General features: G+C 42.8%; 1 protein-coding gene across 3 annotated transcripts in view; it reads right to left on the bottom strand.

Moving 5' to 3' along the window:
* The window catches only part of cntn4 (contactin 4), a 102526-nt gene that overhangs the window by 47532 nt on the left and 32905 nt on the right, over positions 1-22089 (bottom strand). For all 3 annotated transcript variants that reach the window (XM_029827151.1, XM_029827152.1, XM_029827150.1), the window contains 3 exons: positions 21536-21672; positions 8877-9009; positions 4703-4878 (listed from right to left, as the gene is read on the bottom strand). In XM_029827151.1, the coding sequence (XP_029683011.1) occupies positions 4703-4878; positions 8877-9009; positions 21536-21590 (364 nt within the window). In that variant the 5' untranslated portion in view covers positions 21591-21672. The remainder of the gene's footprint in view (positions 1-4702; positions 4879-8876; positions 9010-21535; positions 21673-22089) is intronic.

Raw genomic sequence — 22089 nt, forward strand, 5'->3', positions numbered from 1 at the left:
AAGACGGCTCTCTGTCAGGGGAGCGAAGGTACGCGCCAATGAAGGACTCCAAACTTTAAGAGAAAGTGAAAAAGACAGTGCCAAAAAAAAATAAAAAACCTAAACCCCTGAGTGTAGCAGCAAACTCTGAATGAAACTAGGCCAGGATTTTTAAACAGGTGAGGACAAAAACTTTCCCGTCTCAGCATTTTCCTTTAAAAAAAAAATCTATGTAGTGATGAATTAAAACACTGAACAAAGCTATTAAAATGTAAGGTGAGAAAAAAAAGCTAAAAAAAGAAAAGATTTGAAGGTGTGGGGAGAGCCAGTGGTACCGAGGTCACGGGGACAGCTTCAGGGAAATGGCTGAATCAGTGAGTCTAAAACAGCAGGCTGAACAACGTGCACATAGCTTTAGCTGAAATGTGCAATAAAACAATACTGAAGGTCTAATGGCATCTAATTTAAACATCAAATTGTCTGTCTGCCTTCTCATAGCCGACAAAAAGTGTCCCTGTTCCCAAAAAAGTGCGTTATTCAAATGAGTGGGGTAGATTTGAGAGTTAAATCAACACTGTTGAGAGGACCCTCACAGGCGGGGGGAGAAGCTGTCCACTTAGCTAAATTGAGGTGTAGAAATGAGGTACTTTTGATCTACTGAGATCACTTGAACAGGGAACAGTGTGATCGTAGAAGTGAAGGTGCTTTCTGGGAGGGTTACGACGTGCAGCATTCACTCTGGCTTCATTTATTTTCACAGCTAGTCACATTTTACAGGTTGCTAATTTTAACAAGATGTTTAAAGGAAGCTGGTTTCTCCTTTATCTCTGCCGCTGGATCGTGATTCATGTTTAACCAACCTGACTTGCACATTGTCAGTTTATTTGATCTACGGTTGGCATCCAGTTTGTGACTAAATTATCTGCTTTTTCTTCTTCAATGCTGCAAATTCAGATAGCTGGAACATTTGGTCCATTTGGACCAATGGACAAAATACCAATTTTGAATCTTAAAAAAAATCTGACCACCCAAAATGACAAGAGCTTTTTAGTTCCACCATTGACTTTCATCTGGAACCACGATAGGAGGTTAGATAAAAGGACCCGATCCCCTCCAAAATATGCGCCTATAGAACAAAGTGGGAGAGAACAAGAGACATCTGAGGTACTGCATTTTTTTTAATGTCTTTTTGGCATTATTTTTTGGCAGAGATCAAAGCTGTCGTGGTTTGTGAAGTGGCGGTGTGGCCCTCACTGAAGCCACTGTCCAGATCCCAGATGTGGCCTCACTCGTGCTAAAAGCATCCTGCCATGGCGGTGAAACCAAAGACTGCCCACACCTTTTTAGACTCTAGTGGACAAAAAAAGAAGCATTGTTGTGTTCAGGTGCACCAAAGACACGGCTGTGGGAGGGGCTTAAAAACACACCTTCTTGTGTGCGCGACGCTCGTTTGTGTGCCCTTTTCCCACAGAAAGCCTTGGTTAACAATGATTAATGGCATCAGAACAATAACCGTGATGTCTGATCTAAAACCATTAGCATAAATTACTGCAAACTGGGGCTGAGATGATGCTGATTAGGCCCTTGTTCATAGCAGAGACATTTGAGCTTTGTGAATGCCAGCACAGCTTAAGCTACACGGATATGGCTGTCTGACAGGGAAACATGGAATTCACCCGCGACCCCTTGATTAAAACATGGTTGCTAAGGATTTTGTCATGAATATATGACTTTAAAATCTGAACTGAGAGCCGTGCTATCGTGCTATGCTCTGCGTTCCCTAAATTTCATCTCAAATCAAGCTTTAGAATTTGTTTCATGTTGCTAACAGCCAAATTTATCTAATTAATGTATTCCATATGTAATATTCAGCAGGCAGCATAGTAGCTCGGCACTTTTCTTCTGCAAATTCACACAGAAACTCCCCCAGTAAACACTTTTTACAGTATATTCTCAAGGTTATTCTTTGAAACTGGATGCATTCCAACTCCTGGAGCATCCCCCCCTCTGTGTCACAAACTTTTGATGGATGATGCTACTCCTCGAAAGGGCTGTGGCTGTCTACCCCCCAAGGCAAGGATAACTGATGGGCAGTGGGTGCTCCCACTCAATACTCGCTGCCCTTGATTAGTATGTCCATTGATTCCATATCAGTGATTATGTAAAAGCTGCGCTACCATAATTCATACTGATGAATAGGCGGCGTACTCGATAACTGAATTACAGCGTGGAGGCTACGTGCAGGTATTGTTCAGGACGCACTGCTTTAGATGCAGTGATGAGTGCAAAATTGAATTTCTCATCTGGTGGGGGTGGGGGGGGGGTTACACTTTTTTGAGGGATAACAAAAACCTGCTCAGATGAATTCTTGCATGACCGGCTGAATGTGTGCCATCCATCCACCATTGTTGCACTAAAACCATGTGAAAGTGCTCTGAAAGATGAGCTCACACCTTGAGGAGGAGTCATATCATCTGAATGATGACATCTGAATTTTGTTTGACACTTGGGTCAATGTGCATGCGCAAACAAGGGCTCTAAGTGTAGCAAAGCACGAGCTAACAAGCTACGTTGTGTTGTTCAATGCACATCAACATAGAGTGTAAGAACCCTCAATACATTTCTAAATAAATATAATAGGTTGATCATTTTGACGTGGTCGTTTCATAAGTAGCTCACATGCTGAAATAATTTGAGCACCCCTGATCCAAGTGGAACCATCGGTTTCTGACCAGCCGTTTGGTGTTGTTTGGTCAGATTGAGAGAAAATCCCAAGATCCTATTTTACCTTAATGAAGCGTGGTATCAGCCAGCTGTGGCTGTGTGATCTGTCTGGGCTCTTTATTCCCTGGATGGGTCGTCCCTTTTGTTCATAGGCAGATAATCGAGACGCTCCAACAGAGAGACCTATAAGCCTCACGCCCATTGGAAGAGAGCCTCTATTAAAGTGATATTTAAGGTCAAACTCTAAATTGTGCTGTAAACTTGCCCCGTTTTAGTCAATGAGATTTAAAAATATAGATGGCGATTCACATTTTCCACACTTAAACAGGTGGCTGGATAAACTTTCTTTCATCAAATGAAACGATCAATTAAATGCCTTTCAGCCTGGTTATTGTTACTGAATCACTTTTATTGGATCACAAATAAAGAAAACTGGCTTAACGGGGCAATTACTTCAGGATCTGCCACTGACTTTGGTTGCATAACAGATTTTATTACTCATTAAGAAACTTTTTATGGTTAAATAATGGTTAATCACTTACCCAATGCATATGTTACCGAGGCTGCCCCATTTGTAGCAAATGGCAAAATCATTCCTGGCTATAAAACCTTTTTTTTAAAATTCTGAATAATTTTCTGTTCCATTAATACAACATAATTAGGAGCTGTCAGAATAACCTCAAGTGCTTCAAAAATGATCTGGAGGTAAAAATGTAGTCGAATGGCGGGAATGCATTTAACGCCAAAAGGTTCTGTTCTAGACGTTCGGCTTCTGCTGCTGCGTGCTGCATTAAATGAAGCATGCAAGAGCAGAATATCTCTGGCTGCCTGGAGGAGAAACACCATGTTCCTGCCTTAAATTTCAGAATTACATGACACCCTCTAGTAGCACCACCAGTTGACCTTTAAATTATTCTCTTGAACCTTCATCAGTCAGTCATGCTTTGGAGTTAATTAAGATCTACCGAGTGTAATAAAGAAGATAGATGACACTCGGCCATCACACCTTGTCACATCCTGATGCCGTGACAACTGAGAGCTGTTAAGGTCAGAGCCCAACAATTGATGGAGCTGCCATCCCATCATAGTGGAAATCCACCACATGATTGTGCATTGACTTTTCCCTGGACCGAGGGACGGCGCAGCAGCGACAGGCCTGGTCCCTGTGTGCTTCCCGCTCAGGATCTGGTCCAAGCAAGAGATCGCTCACACGCTTTGAACGTCATCAGCATGCCGATACACAAACTGGAACACGCCACACGTACTATCGACGTCCTGTTCCTCCAGCAAACGCAATCGATCGGGCGCATCAAAATCGGACAATTTTTCATCTGATTGTCTCGACAAGAAAAACTTGGGAATCTGTAAACCGATGATGTCATCTCTTAACTTTGTTCATTGCAGTTCCCTTGAAAGCTGGAGAAACGAGCAGCTTTTGTTCTAATGAAAGTGCTCAGCTGGTGGAGGCAGCAGACCTGCAGATTGAAAAGTCAAACACACAAAGTAACACTCTGAAGTGTCACTTGGTATAAATATTTAGTTTGCGCTGGCTGAGAATCCGTGTTTGCTTCAGTTTCACTGAATTATTTAAATGTGTGAACTGTTTCTTTTGCCACACTTTGGGGCCATTCTACACCTCAAGGTGCACTCCAAGGTATGCGGGTGAGTTGGAGATGGACTAAAGTCGACCCCAACAACATACGTCTTGGAGGTGTAGATTCAAGGCCGTTTAAATGTTCCATGGTAGTTTTTAATCAACAAATTTGTGAGAGTGAGCTAAAGTTTGGAGGATTTCCAGAGTGGGTTGCTGCGCAGCATAATTCTACATGCTTCTTTCACTTGTTTGACTCTGGTGATTTATGCTAGCAGCTATTCAGATGCGGGTAGTTTTGCAGAGAAATGTTTCGATATTCAATGCTTTCAAGTAAAACCTGCTGTTTTTTTTTTCCTTTTAAAAAAGAGAAGTTAGCCTGGAGAGTGGTAAGAAATAGAGACTTACATGCAAAGGTTAGACTGGCCTCTCGGCTGACGATGGTCCCGAAAGAGTTGGAGGCGAGGCACTGATACGTTCCAGCATCTTGGTCTTTGTTCAGGCGGCTGATTCGAAGATTGCCTCCAGAAAGGATGTAGTGAGATCCATACTTGCTGCTTATTTCTGTGCCATTAAGTTTCCACCTAAAAAGAATAGGAATAGAATTATATTAATTTCACTTTCTTCCATTTTGTTGAAGCCTTCCAAATGGGAAGGAAAATAACTTGAGTCTAAATGTGATTACATTTAAATGGAGCTAAATAAAAGCTAGAGCGAGTTCAGGACTCGCACCTCCAGGTCAGCGTTAATGGAAGCAGCAGCAAACCATCAGGGTGTCACGAACCTGACTGCACGAGAATAGATACCGTTGCAGGCCATCCGTCTTGCCAGATGCCAGTCAAAGCGCATAAAAATGCTGCTTAATCACGAGGATGCAACAATTAAAGAGAATGCGTGCAACCTCGCCCCCACACTTGTGTATTCTGGACCGGCCCGCTTGATTGGTGTTGGTGCGAGGTGGAATCAACGAGGAGTGAAATCCACTTAAATCACGCCGCACAGATGAACCTTGTTAGACAAATAGGCAACGGGTGACTTCAGTCAGGACGAAATGAACAAGAACAGGCTTTGGATGCTGTTATTTATCATCATTTAGCATCAGAGCAGCGAGATGTTCTGCACAAAGAAGCAAAAAACAACGTAAGGCCGAGGGTCCAAAGTAATTTAGTGGCCGAGCATTATTCCAAGAAGTTGTGCGTTTCGTTGGCTCTAGAATTTTCTCAGGATGACTTCAGGTTCAGGGAAACAAAGCATTGTTTCTTTTGGAAAAGAAAGGAGCTTTCAAGTGAATAAATGGGCTTTGCTAAAGCCTCTTCGTACAGTAGACAGAGGTTGTGCAAAGCTGCTGCGCTGTGCTTCTATCCCAACTCCCCCTTTGTGCCAGTCTGCTGCCTGTGAGGCACAAGAACATTTAGGAGAAAATACCAGCAGCATTTTTTTTAAAATGAATACTGTCATTTTATCTCAGTATACTCTGGAGACAATTGTTTATCGTGTGGCAGTAAATGAGCTCAGTTTTGTGACACTGGCACGGGCGGCTTTCGATATTTAATACACACGTAGGAGCTGATTACATGAAATACGATGTCAGGATGTCTTCCTCACCCGCCTACCCCTGCTGAAGTGTGTCATGTGCAGCAGATTCTTTGTGGGTTGAGCACTGCAGCATTCAGTGCGTCTCTAAAGATTTTCTCTTTTAATAGACAAACGTATAGCACAATAGCCCGTCTTCGGCTCACTTATAAGTAAGTGCATGCTCTCCAGAGCCTTATTACTACACACAATAGAGAGGGCCGAGTCTCGAAAGGGCCTGGAGGGCCGAGTCTCGAAAGGACGACAGCAGCAATTCATTCAGAGCAGAAGTGGAACAAACAAAAAAATCAACGCCTATATTTTGCACCCAAAGGGCGAAACGGACAAGGAGAAGCCGCGATAATGGCGATTAAAACTCCAGAGTCAGGCCCACATATTATCAGTGGTTCTTTAACATCACTGAAGGCAGCATCCCTTTTTAAAATGGGTGACAGCATAAATGTCCATGTCTTTCTAAAATCTACCTCATTATCTCCAATAATGGGCAACCCAGTCCTACGGGGGCCATGATCCAGCCGGGTCTTCTGACCTACCGGGTTGCCAAAGCTCACACCTCCAATAGCAAAAGTGGGTGGCGGGAAGGAAGGAAAACCTGGCTGGATCATGGAAGGACAGGGAAGGACAGGGTTGCCATCCGTGTTCTACATCATTAAAGGCGGGTCGACTAATGATACTGAGCTCCAGCTGCTGTTTTATGAGCAAGTGTCTTTCCTCCATGAAAACGGTTGTCATTTTAAGCCCACAGTCAAGGACTTTAAAGCCAGAATGTGACAGACGTCAGTGAAAGCGCAGCAGACAAAATGAGATTAGCTCAGAAATGTCGATGGGAAACTTTCAGCTCTGTCACTGGAAATGCTGCCTGAGCCGCAGATTCCATCAAACACACAAACTTGTACTTATCATTTCTGCTTAGAATGATTTATGCTGCACGGAGGCAGCCACAGTCGTCCCATTTGTTAGACACATGCGCTGTATAATCATGGAACAACAGGCCATGTACATGTGGCGTAATACACACCATCTGGCTCCTGCAGCTGTGAATATGAGAGGATTTACTCCTTATTTCCAGCTCTTTCATTTGTAGAAAAACACACGACACAAAGTTTCCAGGCGTTAGACCTAGGTGAGCTTCTCCCAGTCTGATGCTAATTTGCACAGAACCCTTCATCTTCTCCGAGTAAGAACGTTAATATCGCCGCAATGCCAGTCGGGTTCTTCTTCTCCCTGTGGCTCTTTTTAGTGTAATCACATTAAGAAAAAAGGCTGAGAGATGAGGTGTTTCAGTGGAACTTTCAGTGGTAAGTTAAAAGTGGTCAGCACTTTGTGTCAAAGGGCCGTCAGCCAGCTCCGTACGCCACCGACTCCACTTACATGAAAGCATATAGACGTATATGATATCAGAGGTGGTGCCTCCAATGATGAGACACTTCAGTGCAGCCTGAGAGGCTGCAGTGACCCAGACCTGATCTCAGCAGCACTGTCAGATCATTCACGCAGTAGAAACGAGGAGTCAAGCCATTAGGAGTCATTAGTTTTGACGCATTGAGTAAGATTTTATTTTCAAAAAGATTTATGGGTTGTAATGTACTAAAAAAAACAAACAGCTTCGACGCCTTTAATTTGGGAGCAAATGACACCGAGTCGAGCTCCATCTGTCGATTTGCAGCCGTCCGACCCACAATTAACCAGCCTCCAAAGTGATGAAGCCGTAATTTGTTGCCTTTAATGTACATTTAGAGACGGCAGTAAGACAGCTTGGTCCATTATGTGTTTGTCCGAAGCCTCCCGTCAGTCAAACACAGCTATCCACTGCTGTGCAGCACACGTTTGGGAGATGAAAGCTGTAGCTTCGGACAAAGGTTTCCAAGATTAGCAGGCGATTCCTGGCCTGCAGATACGCTGCAGCTGGGAGCAAAATCCAGAATTCAAGTTAAACATTCCTGTGATCCTAATCAGCTCAGGCTCACTTTGTGAGGATCAACAAATCTTTGCTAAAGCTCAAAACGACAGACAAGAAAAAGTCCTCTCTTGTTGCTGCGTGAAGAGACAAAACCAGAGCAGCTTCATTCAGTGTGGATACGCGAGGATCCAGATTCTCGTTACACTTGAGAGCCAGGACAGCGGTTCCAGCAGTCATGTGTCCAGAATTTGAAAAAATAAATAAAATCCAAATCAGTGTCGGTTGAGCAGCTTCTGGCTTTGCCAGATAAGAAACTTTCAGGGTTGTGGGTTTGGAACTGATCTGTCAGGCAGGCTGTTTGGATTAAACACAGTGACATCAGAGGAACATTGTGTCATCGGTGGCGCTTTAGTCAGAAACAGCCCAGATAACCGCAAATCCAGACTTTTTAATCTCACTTTATCCAAATTACAGCGGTCAGCTTTCTAACATGTATTTCTCCTGTTGTGAAAAGTATAAAAGGGCAAATATAAATCAAGAAATGGAGAATAAATGGATAAAAAAATGCTTTTTTAAAAATAATTTGAAATATTTCCTGAAGCCATAAAAAACACGAACGAGTGATATTTAAGTGTGACTGTATCTCCACATGTGCTTGGAATGATCTCACATCGCATAAAGGGAGCCTTTTTCATTTTTGGTCAATCTTTATCGTCAACATGTACTTTTTTTGTTCTCCGCTCATGTTACATGGAAATCATGGCTACATAGAAAGCAATTACCAGCTTTAGGAACGTAGGAACGTAGGAACAAGGAGGAAGCTTCTTATTTATTTTAAGTTTACTCTAGTAAAGCTTACTCTACTAGTTTTTGAAGAGTTATATATATTTCCTGTGTTGTCCTTCAGGCCCTGAAATTAATATTTGGACTGTTTTTATTTCATCAGATTGACTGTGCAGGCCATGTTCATGAGGCGTAATACACACCAGCTGGCCCAAATTCCATTTCAGTGAAGAATTTTTAAGGTGGAGAACTTGTAAAAAAAAAAAAAACAGCATCTAGATAAAGCATGTGGGTTCACACACTCACCGGTAGCTGGGAGGGGGGCTTCCCTGGGCCTCGCAGCTGAACACCACCTCCTTGTTCCTCTCCAGGGTCTCTACAGGATACACGATGCTGCCAGGCTGCTTGGTGAATACAGGACTCTGCAGGACACTGCTCCCTGGGGGACAACAGGACACATGTACACTCAGACACCTCCCTGTTTGTCAAACGGTCCCTTAGATAAAGGCAAGAAAGAAGCTTGGACAGGCAAAGACAAATTACATCAATTTGAGCCGTCTGTCACAACAGAGACGAGAGTCATTTGGAGTAAGATGTGTTTAAAAGCCATTTAGGTGGTAATAGGATATAGAGCCTGATTTACCTAAACCAATTATCTGGAAAAATGCCTTCATTTACTGCTGTCAAGGTGTCTTTATTTGTTTATCTATGTGGCCACTGCTGGTAGGATTATGTGTCTTTGCAGAGATGTAATCTATTGGTTTTGTTTAGTTGGATCTTTTTGTAGTGAACGACACAAGAGCGGTCTCCATTACACCATTAAGGGTCCATTAATGCAGCGCGCATGTGAGCGTGGTGGCGTGAGCGAGGATCAGCAAAGCTCTGAAGGACAGCGACGCTCGCTCAGTCTTAAGCTGCCTGTCCGCCCTGATTGTGTAAAAGTTCGACAGATTCACTGAAAAATGAACCAGGTTATTGCAGGAAACTATTTGGTTTCAGAAGTTTCACCCAGCTTCTATTTTCTTCTTCAGAAGGTTTCCCCTGTGAAAAATCCAGATGAAACAAATGCACGTGGCCCTCCACTGTGGATTACCCGCCTGCAGAGATGGCAGCCATCTGTCACAGAGGCCGACAGTCAACATGTGGAGCGATGGAGGGAGGAACAGCGTCCAGTCCTGCCCAACACAATCACCGACGTGCTGCGGCGTTGAGGGCGGACACACCCACCCACCATCAAATGGTGGATTTGGGCTTCTCAACCTTTAATGAATAAACGCGACAGAATAAAGGAATCAAAGAACCAGAGCTTTGATGTTTGGGGTGAGCTTTTGATGAGAATAGCTGCTATTTTGATCTTAAGCACACTTAAGTTCTCAAGCATTTATTGCACTTGTCAAGACAGACTAATATTAAAGCAACACGTTCTCGCTGCGTATTGACAGCGGGGGCCACAGGTGCACACAACAACACGGACAGAGTAACACAAAACTCATTAATGAGTAACAGAGTTGCTCCTGACACGGCTCATCATGCTACGGCTGCATTCCATATATAATAAATGTGTAAAACCTGATGGCTGGAGGTGACCTCCTTATCAACAGCCCACAATTCAAATCAGCTGTCTCGTTTTCAGAAGAGCAGAAACTAAATTTGCTAACCAGCCTTTTAAAAAAAATATCTACTTAGTTATATTTACTAGAATAAAAGAGAGAAATTATGCTATGGAATTTGGCAAATAAAACCCCACTTTTTATCAGAAGGGACTCTAAAATACTCGAATAAAAGCAAATGAGCATAAAAAGCATTAATTCACAACTGTCAAAACAACAACAATAAACAAAACTACTGTTTTTGAAGAAGAAAGAATCTTTTCTACCCATTAAAGATGAATATGTGTAATAACCAGATCATCAATCTGCCGTATTTTGCAGGACATATCAGTAAAAATCACTGATATGACCAGTCTGTTTATTGGTTAAATGCCAAATTCAATACATCATGTGCTAAACGAACATTCCTTTGAACTTTAAGACGCAGTTGTGCTACAGCAGTTATCACTCAGGAGATGCGCGCCGCGGTCAGCGAGCGCGTCCTTTAATCATTTGTAGCGACTGCCATTAGAAGCTTCAGAGAGAATGCCGAACGTGCGCCAGCGAAGATGGTAGACGGTCGTCAAAGCTTCTGAAGGAGCGCCTTGCTGCTCCGCTCACTGTCAAGCTGTTGAATCAAGCTGACCTCAGGGACACTTTAAGGCTCGTTTTAGTTTGACTGGAAGGATTTCAAGGATCAGAGCAGTAAACAGACAGCCGTCTTGAGTAAATATGCTGCATTACATCATCGCTACTTCCTCCTTGAATTCCTCTCTGCAATGAAATGAATATTTTTCCGATATTGGGAGGGGGAGGGGCTGTCGAGCACTTTAATAGAAGGCCCGTTTATGCTCCTGAATGCTGATAAAGGCCTCCTTATGCCAACGTGATTTGTTTGTTTGTCACCAAAGTTCTGTTCCAACAGGTTTTCTGTTCCGCCAAACGTGCAAACACTGTTTATTCTTGGATCGTCTTTGGTGTTGCTGCTGTTTCACTTTGAGATTTGGAGGAAGCAAACTAAACATTACCTCATATTACTCCTGGGGCTAAGCCTCAGCCTTTTTCCAGCAGCAAACTTTCCTCCTATGCTCTTCGGAGGAAGCTGTTTTGCATCTCCTCATGCAGGAGCTCGGTGCTGAGCTGATGAGAAGTAGGTCAACATTGAAATATTATGTTCCTCTTACGCTCAGGTGCGCTTACCAGTTCTCCCAGCAGGCCTCCCGCACCTGCAGTACGCCAGTTCCCATGACCTGAATCCTCAGTTTGTGGCTCTCTGGGAGAAACATGTCAACCCAACAGCAGCCTGTGGGAAAACCTGCAGACTTCTGGAAGTCTGTCACCTGCATTATTCTGAAAGTTCAGATCTCTACGTTGTAAACGGGATGGAAATTTTGCTCCTCTGTTCTCTTCTCATGGTCACGTTGGACAATTTATCATCAAAATAACTAAATCTAAACTCTTGGATCTGAAGTCATGCTGCATTATGGGATGTGGGGTGGCTTTTCAATACATTCTGACAACTTGTTAGTCATTATTTTCAGCCATTATCAAGTCTTTCCTGACACCAGCACATATGCGTTGAATCATAAGATAAAATGTAACAGTGAATCCATAATTTTTTACACCACTGGCACCAAAATGTGCACATTTAGATGAACGCGTGCCATCAGATCCGAATGCAGCTAATTAGAAGGCTCAAATATGCTGCCCTAATCCAGCACGGGCTGCTGGGATTAATGTCAACCATGTCACCATCAAACAGCAATTCAGAATATGTCGGCGGTGATCTTTGGGGTCTGAAAGGAGATATTTTTGAATATACTATCCTCTCTCTCTCCCTTACACAGACTACAAAGGAGTGGATTATCTGCTCTGAAATGGTTCAGACTTGGCTGTCCTGAACTGCAGTCATGCTTTCAGCCTGACCTGTTTGGAATGGTTCCTCCACTCGTGCACTATTCTGAGAATGGACGTCTCAGGACATCGCCGTGAGTTCATCGTGTGCAAATTGTCCGGTCGCCGGCTGGTTTCGTGGGTATCGCCTAGATTTTCACAGGATTAGAATTAAGATTTGAAGGAATTTCTGAAATACGAGTTCAGCATTCCACAAAATGACTAAAGTTAAATATAATGAAAGAGAGGATGGAAGGTCTGAATGAATTTGTGACCCATAATTACGATGCCTTTGGAGACCATAACTAAGAAGACACTGCCCAGCACTGGTTTGACCCAGCTTAACCCGCTTCCTTACACTAAACAGCGGGAGACAGAAAGTTGCAGAATGTGGAAACTTCGCTCAACATTGATCAATAATTTAGGCTTTCATGCAGAAGGGAACATCTGTATACCAACATTGTGCTTTCTGATAGCCGTAATTCACCTTTACAAAAGATACAGCAATTATCACATCCACAGAAATGGGTCTCTATGGTAACCGCGCCAAAGATTTAAGTGAACGATAATTGAAAGTGAAACTTTAATTATGTTCACATGCTCACCGTTTGCCGGATTACTATTAACAAACGGGCCCCTGGTTGGAAACAGATATCACGTGTGTGCCTGCTGGGATGCGGGAAACCGGTACCTGAAGTTCAGGCTCTCCAACACGGCCCGTCTCAGAAACATCTCACATGAGTTCTAATCCAACCACCCAATTATGTCTGGTTCAGAAAAGGACGCAGAAATTTAAAAGCTGATGTAAAGTCCAGTCATGGTCGCTCTGCAGCCTCATTCTGAGGGTGGCATAAATAATTTATGTCTCGGGTTCTGCTCTGTTTCAAAACTCCCTGCGAGAAATGGCAACCTCCCCCATGCTCGTCCACACTAAGTGTGGCTGCAGACAACAAATAGGTGACGGTCTGATTCCGCTCCAAATGGCCATGAATAAAACATTTATCGATATGCATATCAAAAGACAAGAATTGACAAAGAAGTATGCAGCCGAACAAAGCTGCCGGGCCTGTGAAAAGAGACGTATGGAGCGAACCCACTCGAAATCTCTAACATGGCAATTAGCCACAGCTTGGTTCAGAGGCCGCGTGGGGACGGCCGCTCCTTTTATCCCGACATAATTGCTCCTCTGGAGAAAAAAACAGGTGAGCACACCCGGAGCCCTCTGCGTCAGGTAAGCTTGACAAGCTCTTCAGTTTGATGGGATACAGCTGAGCTTCCACTGATACCGTCATCAAGCAGCCCTCGACACTAATGAAAGCTTTGAGAAATAAGGAACAGCAGACTATAAAAACAAGGAAACCCCCGAGCCCCGAGGTCAGATGGAACGTTCCAAGGTCATGATGCAAGTTAGCGACGGTGTTCCATTTGGCCTTCCTGAGGCAGTGGTCTGGATTAAATAATCGAGTCCATTTAATGGGGGGGAGCTCCTCTAACAAGCACATAATGAAGTGGGAACAGCTGGAGGTGTGTTTGAAACAGACCCTGGGCCACGGGTGCAGGCTCTGTTTAACATCGGGCTTTGGCTGGCCCGGCTCCGTGGGGCTCACCACAGGCTGCTCACCCGCCGGAATGACAGGGGTCAGTCTTCATACTGTCACAGTAAAATGGCCTGGAGGCTTCGGGACAGCAGCGCCAGAGGAGACCTTGATTTATAGGCCATCTGACATGCACATCAGCCAAGGAAAGGCCTTTTGTGTACATCTGCCATGTTCATGGAGAGGCTTCACCAATGTGTCAGGCTCTGCGGAAGCTTCTCCACGAATGCTGCTGCTCTCACAGCAGATGCTACCTGCTCTCTTACTAATTCAACAGCGTAAAAAAGGAACCGTGCAGGCAAGGTTTTCTGCACTGCAGGTTTGTTTCAGCAAACCTTTCAGCATATTCGGGTGAAAAATCCACATTTTAACATCCTTAAACCTTCCATGCAGCGTTTTGTTAATCTGGTTATCCCTAAATAGAAATTGTAGGGACATTATTTTTCCTGTTTTAACCATATGCTAACTAGCAGCATAAGCCTTTTAGCGGCTGTAAAGTGTAATAACAGCAAATGCAGATTTCACAAGCACTGGGGGTTGATTTTATTTGCTTCGAATGTCCTTTAAGTGACATTGCTGCTCCTGATGACCACATGTCTGACACTTTCTGCAGGCCTGCCAACAGTGAGTCATTTTCACTGACTCGCCAACATGTACAACTCTCCATATTCTCTCTGGAGGGGCACACGATATAACCCGAGCTATTTATTATATACATATTTATTTGGTTAATGAACATGAGTTCACGTGTTCCTTTGCTAATTACCGTAAAATTAGTGTGCACAGGGAATCATTTGCTGTTCCACGTTATTATTTAGGTCTTCCTAATTTATCCACTGGCTCAGTTTCTCGCTGTAGCTTAATGCCACCACCTGTACAAAAGCTCTCAGCTGTGAACGTAATTAATTCCATGTCATCATACGACTTATTTTGTTTTCCCTCCTGTTAAGTTGGTTTGTGTAACTGTACAATAATCTTTCATTTTGAAAATATGCGGCAGTCTGAAAATTGATCAATTAACTCACAAATCAAAACATGGTTGGAAAATGAAACATACAAATATATTTTTCCTATATTAGTTACTAATGTATTCCACGATAAGCACCCAGGCCACATGATGCCTTCCTTATATGTGAGTCTGGTTTGTAAAAAGATAAAACGTTCCACTTTATTTGCCTCATAGTTTATTAATGCCTTCAGTGAGGTGTGAAAATAGGGGCTCCTGCTTATGTCAAAGCTCTGAGACAAGTGTTTCATTTGGCCCAAAAAGGTTTGGGAAACAAAAAAGAAATCAAGGGGCACATTTGGACAGAGAGGCTAAGTGGACAGGTCGCTGTGGGACAACGGCACTAAATGGCCTTTTATAGTGGCTGCAAAGGCTAAACAAACCATTTCCAGTGGTAACCAGAGGCTAAATGGTGCTGTAACAGCAGCCCAAAGTGACCAAGGAGCAGGAAGTAGATGAAGACTTATAACTGTGAATTTTACCAGCTTGGAAGCATCTAGATCAGACGGAATGTCCACATGTTATTATTTCTATAGGAAACAACAGGAACAGCGTCACTCCACCAGAAGGAGGTTATATTTCTAGGAACGTTAGCTACTTTGTTCAGCTGCCGCTGACCAATAGCAACAGCAACTCTCTAATCCAGCCGGAATAAGGTGCCCGTTAGTGTCATTGAAAATAAAGTTCAACATTATTTAAAAGAAAAGTGTGGCCAAAACAAACACAAATGATAATGCCACAAAGGCATCTCTGATATGCTAAACAGTGTTATCTGCTGCCAGATATCAGTTCATCTGCTGACTAGATAGTACCATCTGCTTTCTTGCTGTTTAAAGTATATTTTGAAGTGCGTCCCTGTGTTTCCAAGGTAGTTTTCTCTGTCAACTGGACTGGGTTTCTTCTCTTGAAGACGTTTCGCCTTCTATCCAGAAGGCTTCTTCAGTTCTGAAATCGCTGGGGAGAGAGCTTGAAAATATATAGCCCCTGTGGGGCTGTTTTCCCTGTGTTGTTCATAAGCCTTCACCAGCACAATCAGGAAGGAGCCGTCTTCTCCTGTCGCACCAGATAGAGATCGTCTTTTTGGCACAAACGAAGCAATAAAGCAAGGCCAGTTAATCTTATCAAATCTGAGACTTTTGTAATTCATTTCAGGCCAAATGAAGATGAGTTCTCGCTGCTTTATTGAGCTGTAAACATCCCCCCCATCACCACCACCCCCACATAGAAGCATTTATAATTGTTCATGACTGAGTTACAATGATAAAGTTATTGCTAATTTTCATGCAGACGTGATAAATCCAGACATGAGAAGTAGCCAACACTAAATCTGCCTTTTCATCTTCTCTATCCAAACAAAATTGCACTTGAATTTCACAGCTCTTTGTCATGACCTCAGCACTTTGTCCTATTCGCCAATTTGCAATGACAGTAAGCTCACAGTGGTCCGGCATGTCCCGGGTCTCGCTCTGGGCCGTGTATGACTCACTCGGTGAATCCAGTCCTGGGGTGACACATGGTTAAGTGGCTGCACGCTCCCCCCAGCGATGTGTCTGTCTCAGCATTAGCGCTGTGCCTGAGACTGACTGGAGCTGCTAAGCTGCTAACTGAGCATTCCAGGCCAATAGCTGCTTTGGCTGCACATTTGACAGAGTCTCCATAAATGCTGTCAATGTTGAAAGGTAGTCAGTTATTTGAAGAATTAGATGATTCTGAACAAGCATGTAGACACGGTCTTTCCAAATATTTGGAGCAGGTCCAGGCAAAAAGAATAATGGGAGTTTGAATACAAGGAGCTTAAAAAAATCCTTATATTCAGAGGGAAGAATCAAAAATGTCTAATGCATCATTACAAACCTCTTGAGTATAAATGAAAACTGAAAAATGACATAAATGTGAATGGAAAATGTAAAGATGTCTCATATCTTCCATCTCACGTGCTTAAAACTGGTGGACAAACAGTGTTTCTTGATCTCAGTGATCATTTTATATTGGAAGATGAGAAGATTCAACAATAAATTGTCAACTATTTTAAAGATTCCTGCTTCTTGTGTGGCTGTATTCAATATCTGATTATTCTGTACCTTCAGCCTATTGATCTGTCTGTTTAACTATACAGAACGTACAACGCAGCCAATCCAAACGTGCATGAAGTGGGCGAAAAATGAGACTAAATGAGAGGAAATCGCTGTTCTTTTCACCTCCTTCCATCTGTGAGAGTTGAACTAGAAAAGCTTCTGTAAGTGAGGATAAAGCAAACATAGCATCTTCTAAGGAGGCAGATTAGCCATCTTCTGTAATTTATTGGGTTCTTTCTCTATAGCATCGATGTTGAGTTCATTATAGCGCCATCTGTGGTTCGTTTAGAGGCTACACAATACACATACATTAACACCAGAGAAGAAGAAAAAGTTTGGTCCAGCCTGTTGAACCCAGTACACAAACTTCAGAATCGCTATAAAACCACCACCAATCCCTCCAACTAGCTAAACATTTTCTTTTTTTAGGATGTGCTAATAGCAGAGAAGCCACGGCTGATGACAAAATGTCAAGCTTTTGAAAAATTTGCGAATGTAGCCAGAAGGAATGTTGACCCATGGTAATGTCATCATAATTTCTAACACCTCTCTGGACACAGGTGAAAAGTCAATTGCTTTATAATGGCAGTACTTTTTATAATATGCCCCCATTTCCAAAACAGCACTCCCCTCCTCAGTCTCCCTGACCTACTTAGTTTTAGCATAATTAGCTGGTGCTACTGAATACTTTAATACAACTTCTGCCTCTAGTAGTCTTTCACTCCTCGCATCGTCACAAAAACCAGCCTCTTCACTACATTTGCTGCATTCATTTATTTACAGAATTATACCGCCTCGTATAAGCTGATTTGTTCTGCAGAGCAGGTCTCTGACTTCCATTAATAGTCACCAAAGAACTATTTTCCTGCAAATTCCTAATGACTTTTTTTTTCTTCTGTCGCAGCTCCATTGAGCTGCAAGGACACCTCATCCACAGCTGAAGAGAGCAGAGCTGCAAGTTGCGTGAAGGCCTTCACCACTAAACATTATCAAGAGGCCCAAAAGAGGATTATGGGAGTTTCAATCCTCGCTTCTCTGATAAGAATGGAGATAACTTCAGGCGGCGTTTTGATGATCACACAGCTGGAATTTTGGAAACTCTACAATTCTTCTTAAATGCAGAGTTTTGCTTCCGCGGCTCAAAGAGCTGAAAAAGTGACGCTGGAGAAGCCTCCGTTTGAGTTTGCAGAAGGAATTTCTCAGTTTTTCAGAATAATCCTGTCAGACACTGTCAGCTGTGGCAGCACTTTGTCACATTTAAACCTCACAATCTGGCAGCCATTGTGAAAGAAGTGTGCGGACAGTTTGCAGGAAATGATGTGGAGGTTCTTTTTATGTTTTCTTTTCTTCTGTTCCTGCACAAGCACAACCCAAATCGTGTAACCTTTTCATTCAAATGCAGGCAGAAGATTCAGGCTTAATTCAGCTTGCTTAGATTGTTGTTGGTAATTAAACTGCCAGATAACGCAGATGCAGCAACCTACTGGCACAAACCAATTTGATCAAACTGGGCTGATCTCTGGGGGGGGGGGGGGGTTCACTGCGCGCATAAATCGTGCAAAGCTTCAAAAAAGCACGCCTGTTTGGCAAACAATCCTCGAGTGACTGGTGCTCGAGACACTAAAAACAGATCACTATTCTCTTACACGACATGAATATTCAAATCAATAATTAAAATGCAAATAAATATTTGATGCGCCAAAGAGGCTTTGTTACATTAGCATTCTTATTCCTGGCAGCGGGAAGCTCAGGCAGTTATCTTTACATATTAAATATGCACATGGTTCACACCTTTAATCATTGATTATAACTAATGTAGATGTAATCTGATTAGTTGCTCTATTTGTTATTCACACACCTTAACTGTCATCCTGGCGAGCATATTCTCACTATGACTATTAAACAACTTGGTGGGTGTTTGGCGTGTACTTGGGAAACAAATGTTTAAAGAAGTACATTAATGTATGAGAGGAAGTGTGGGTTCACCTGGGATTGGCATTATTTGGATTAAAGTCTAATCTGAACAGTTCAAACACCCTGAGGTGCGTCCTGATGAAGGTGACGATCACAGATGATAAGTTACATACAACTTAACTCAGGCATTTAATACATGTTGCCTTGACTGCCTCCCTAGTGGCAGGCTGCTGCACATAGCAAAAGGTTTCATGCAATTTCAGTTGTTCCAAAGGTCTGTTTTTTTTGTTTTTTTTTAGTGTGTAGTGCCCTGAGTGTAGTTTTATAGGCTAATTGTCCCTGTAAAATGGGGGTGTGAGACATGACTGACAGCTGAACGATACAAAGATTCTGGCAGTAAATCTTGACATGTTGATGGAAAATTGATCTCTTTGGAATTTCGCACCTTACCATCAAGTCATTCTAGTTTTTTGTACATGAACAAAAAGAAAATCAAATTCTATCTGCCAGAGGAGTAACTAAAGTAACTAATGCGGTAATAGGAGCTTCTGTATGAGTCCTCTCTGCAGGCGTGTATGAGGGTTAGTCTTTAAATTCAATTCCTTGCAGGCTAAAGTACATTAAGACCAAGCTTTTTATGTCTGCATATTGTGCATCAGGAGGCTTAGTGCAATAATCCTGAGCTCAAACATCACAATTAGGGAAAAAAGGGCAAAGATGTTCGTTTCTGGCCTGGCCAAAAACACATTAGCATAATGAAGGTATAAATATATGCATGCCTGAAAACCACATCTGTGATTTTTGCATGGGGAATAAATCAATTTGAGTCTTTGAGTGACCCTTAAATTGCTGTAGTTCATGGATGCTCTCAGTGGATCAGTGAGTGCACATCCGGCTCTCATTCTCTGGCTAAAACATTTAACAACCGTGTCCTCATTAACCTTCGCTTTCCTGTGGAGGAAATCTGCCTGCCGCGCTAAAAGATGCCAAAGACAAGACAATAATTCAGCATAAATACATCAGCAGCATGCCAGCTGACATAACCTTCAGGTTTTTACTGTTTCTGGCTTCTTTCCTTGATATTTTATTGTTTCCTTGCTTCTTTCCTTGTTTCCTTTCTCTGGAAATTAACTTTAAATTTTGGAACATCCCCAATGTAGGATTAGGAAAAAAAAACCCTTGCGAGCTTGAGCGGCTTAAAAACAATAATTGTGGGCCGAAACTGAGTTAATGCAGGCCTGTCGCTCATCCGAACCGTTGGGATGGGGGTTTCTGGGACCGGAGTCAATAAGGATTTCAAAGTTCCACCAACATCAGCTAGTCATTACATGGAATCTCCATCCATCCTTGCATCCCAGATATGGTGGTGCCTGTTTTTGTGGGGGGTGCTGGAGCCTGTCCCAGTACCAGCCCGTACAGGTCACCAGTCCATCCCAGCATACACACCACGAATACTCAGAGCGGTGTGAGAGAGAAACAGCGAGCGGAGCCAGAAATCTTTTTTAAAAAACTCGCTTGATCGGGGAGTTCGTGCAATGAGCGCGTACTGCGTTTCAGAAATGGCAGCAGGTCAAGTGAGATGAGTGGAAACAGGAGTGACGACGGCTTTGGTACGAACGCCTCATGTCTCATCTGGGTAAAGCGTGTTTTAGCCAGTTGGCTCCACTCTATAAATAAATACTGTTAAAGGGAGCAATTAACACTCGAGAATCGTCTGACTGATGAACACAAACAGGACTGACTTCATACTTCCTAATTACAAAGAGATCTATACTTCTGATTAGCACTTCAATGGATCAATATGACAGGATTTTGTCCCATCTTCTCAGAATCTCATTTTTTTTTAGATATCAAGAGGTTGAGTAGACCTGCTCAGACATGCTTCCGTAGATAATCTGGACTATTATGTCTCGGTCTGGTCCTCATCTTTCACTACAGTGGTGCAGATGGTGGTAGGCATCCATGTGCTGTACACCATTAATGATTAATGAAGAGAAAATGGGATGTTGAGGACGACCCCCCCCCCACCCTTTACTGAGTGGTGCATCCTACTAATCATAAAGCAGAGACAAACGCTACTGAAGTCTCTTAACGACTCTCTTGTCATCACGAGCGAGACACGCAGGTGATGACTCCCTCTCGAGCAGAGGTCGCAGAGTTCAACCCAGGAATCAGAGTTGAGTAATGAGATGGAGGTTTCAACCAGGACACAGACCTCATCAGCAGTCTTTTTCATCTCCTTGATTCGTGTAATACCTGTTGATTAAACACTGAGCCATTTAACTGATACTCTCTATTGACCTCCTCCTATTTGTAACAGAGACAAATTAAAGTCCTCCATCAAATTGCGATCAATTCCAAGGAGCCTCTGGCTGAAACAGGCACCACGGTGTAATGAAGCTATGATTCAACCTAACAACACACTAATAAATGAATGATGGACATGTGAAATAACGCAGGACAGATTTACCACACTGCATCTTCTTAATACCTATATGTATGGCAATTCAGGACATTTTATTACTGCTTTAACGACTGCTGTAACCTTATTGTGTCAGCCTATACCACTATTTCTGCTCCAGTACTTTGAGCTTGAATATTTTTATCCTGCACTAAATGCTCCTCATACATATTCAGGATGGTATCACTGACCTTTTCTGAATGCAAAATAACGTCAGGGCTCCACCCAAATGCAGTTCTGTCCGTTGTTTATGTGCTGAACAGAATCTCTACTAATTTTATTACATATATTATTATTATGAGTGCAGCAGAAATTCACTTTTTTTCCCTCAGTTTTCTTTCTGTCACCTGTCCCAAATACATATGAATAAGGATGGAGATTTGACAGAGACAGCTTTGGTATGCATCAAAAGTTCCTAATAAGATGCTTTACCTGTGAGGCACCCCATAAGTGACTGCAGCACCAGCAGTTTCCATAGCAACATCATCTTCACTTTTATAGGGTCAAAGTAGTCTCACATCCAATCGCAGGGTTACGGTATCCGAGTCAAACCTTTCAGGTTTCTCCGCCTGTTCAAAGAGGACAAAAATGAAAAGATGAGCATGTAGGTGGCAAACTTTCAACGTCGGTGCTTGTTGTTGCAGGCGCAGGATTGTCAATCTTCCCCGTGCACTGTGAAGTGGCTTCAGGCATACTTAAACACACATATTTAATGAGGCAACAATTAAAGACCTTCAAATTTGTATTCTGAGCTCCATTTTTTTTATTATTATTATTATTTGTGGAGTTAAATTCCTGAAAATACAAAAGGAAGTCATTGTGGAGTGTTTGGCAAAAGTACACAAAATACTTCATTTCTATTGATTCCAACTATTGGGAAACTCTGGGGAGAGTGACTTTTAAGTCTCTCTCAAAGCAAAGCCACTCCTATAAATTGTGGCGCTGCAGCATTGTTCTTGCTTCAAGCCTCACAGCTTTTATCCTCT

Source organism: Takifugu rubripes, chromosome 19 (assembly GCF_901000725.2).
Source record: "Takifugu rubripes chromosome 19, fTakRub1.2, whole genome shotgun sequence".
NCBI classification, from domain to species: Eukaryota; Metazoa; Chordata; class Actinopteri; order Tetraodontiformes; family Tetraodontidae; genus Takifugu; species Takifugu rubripes.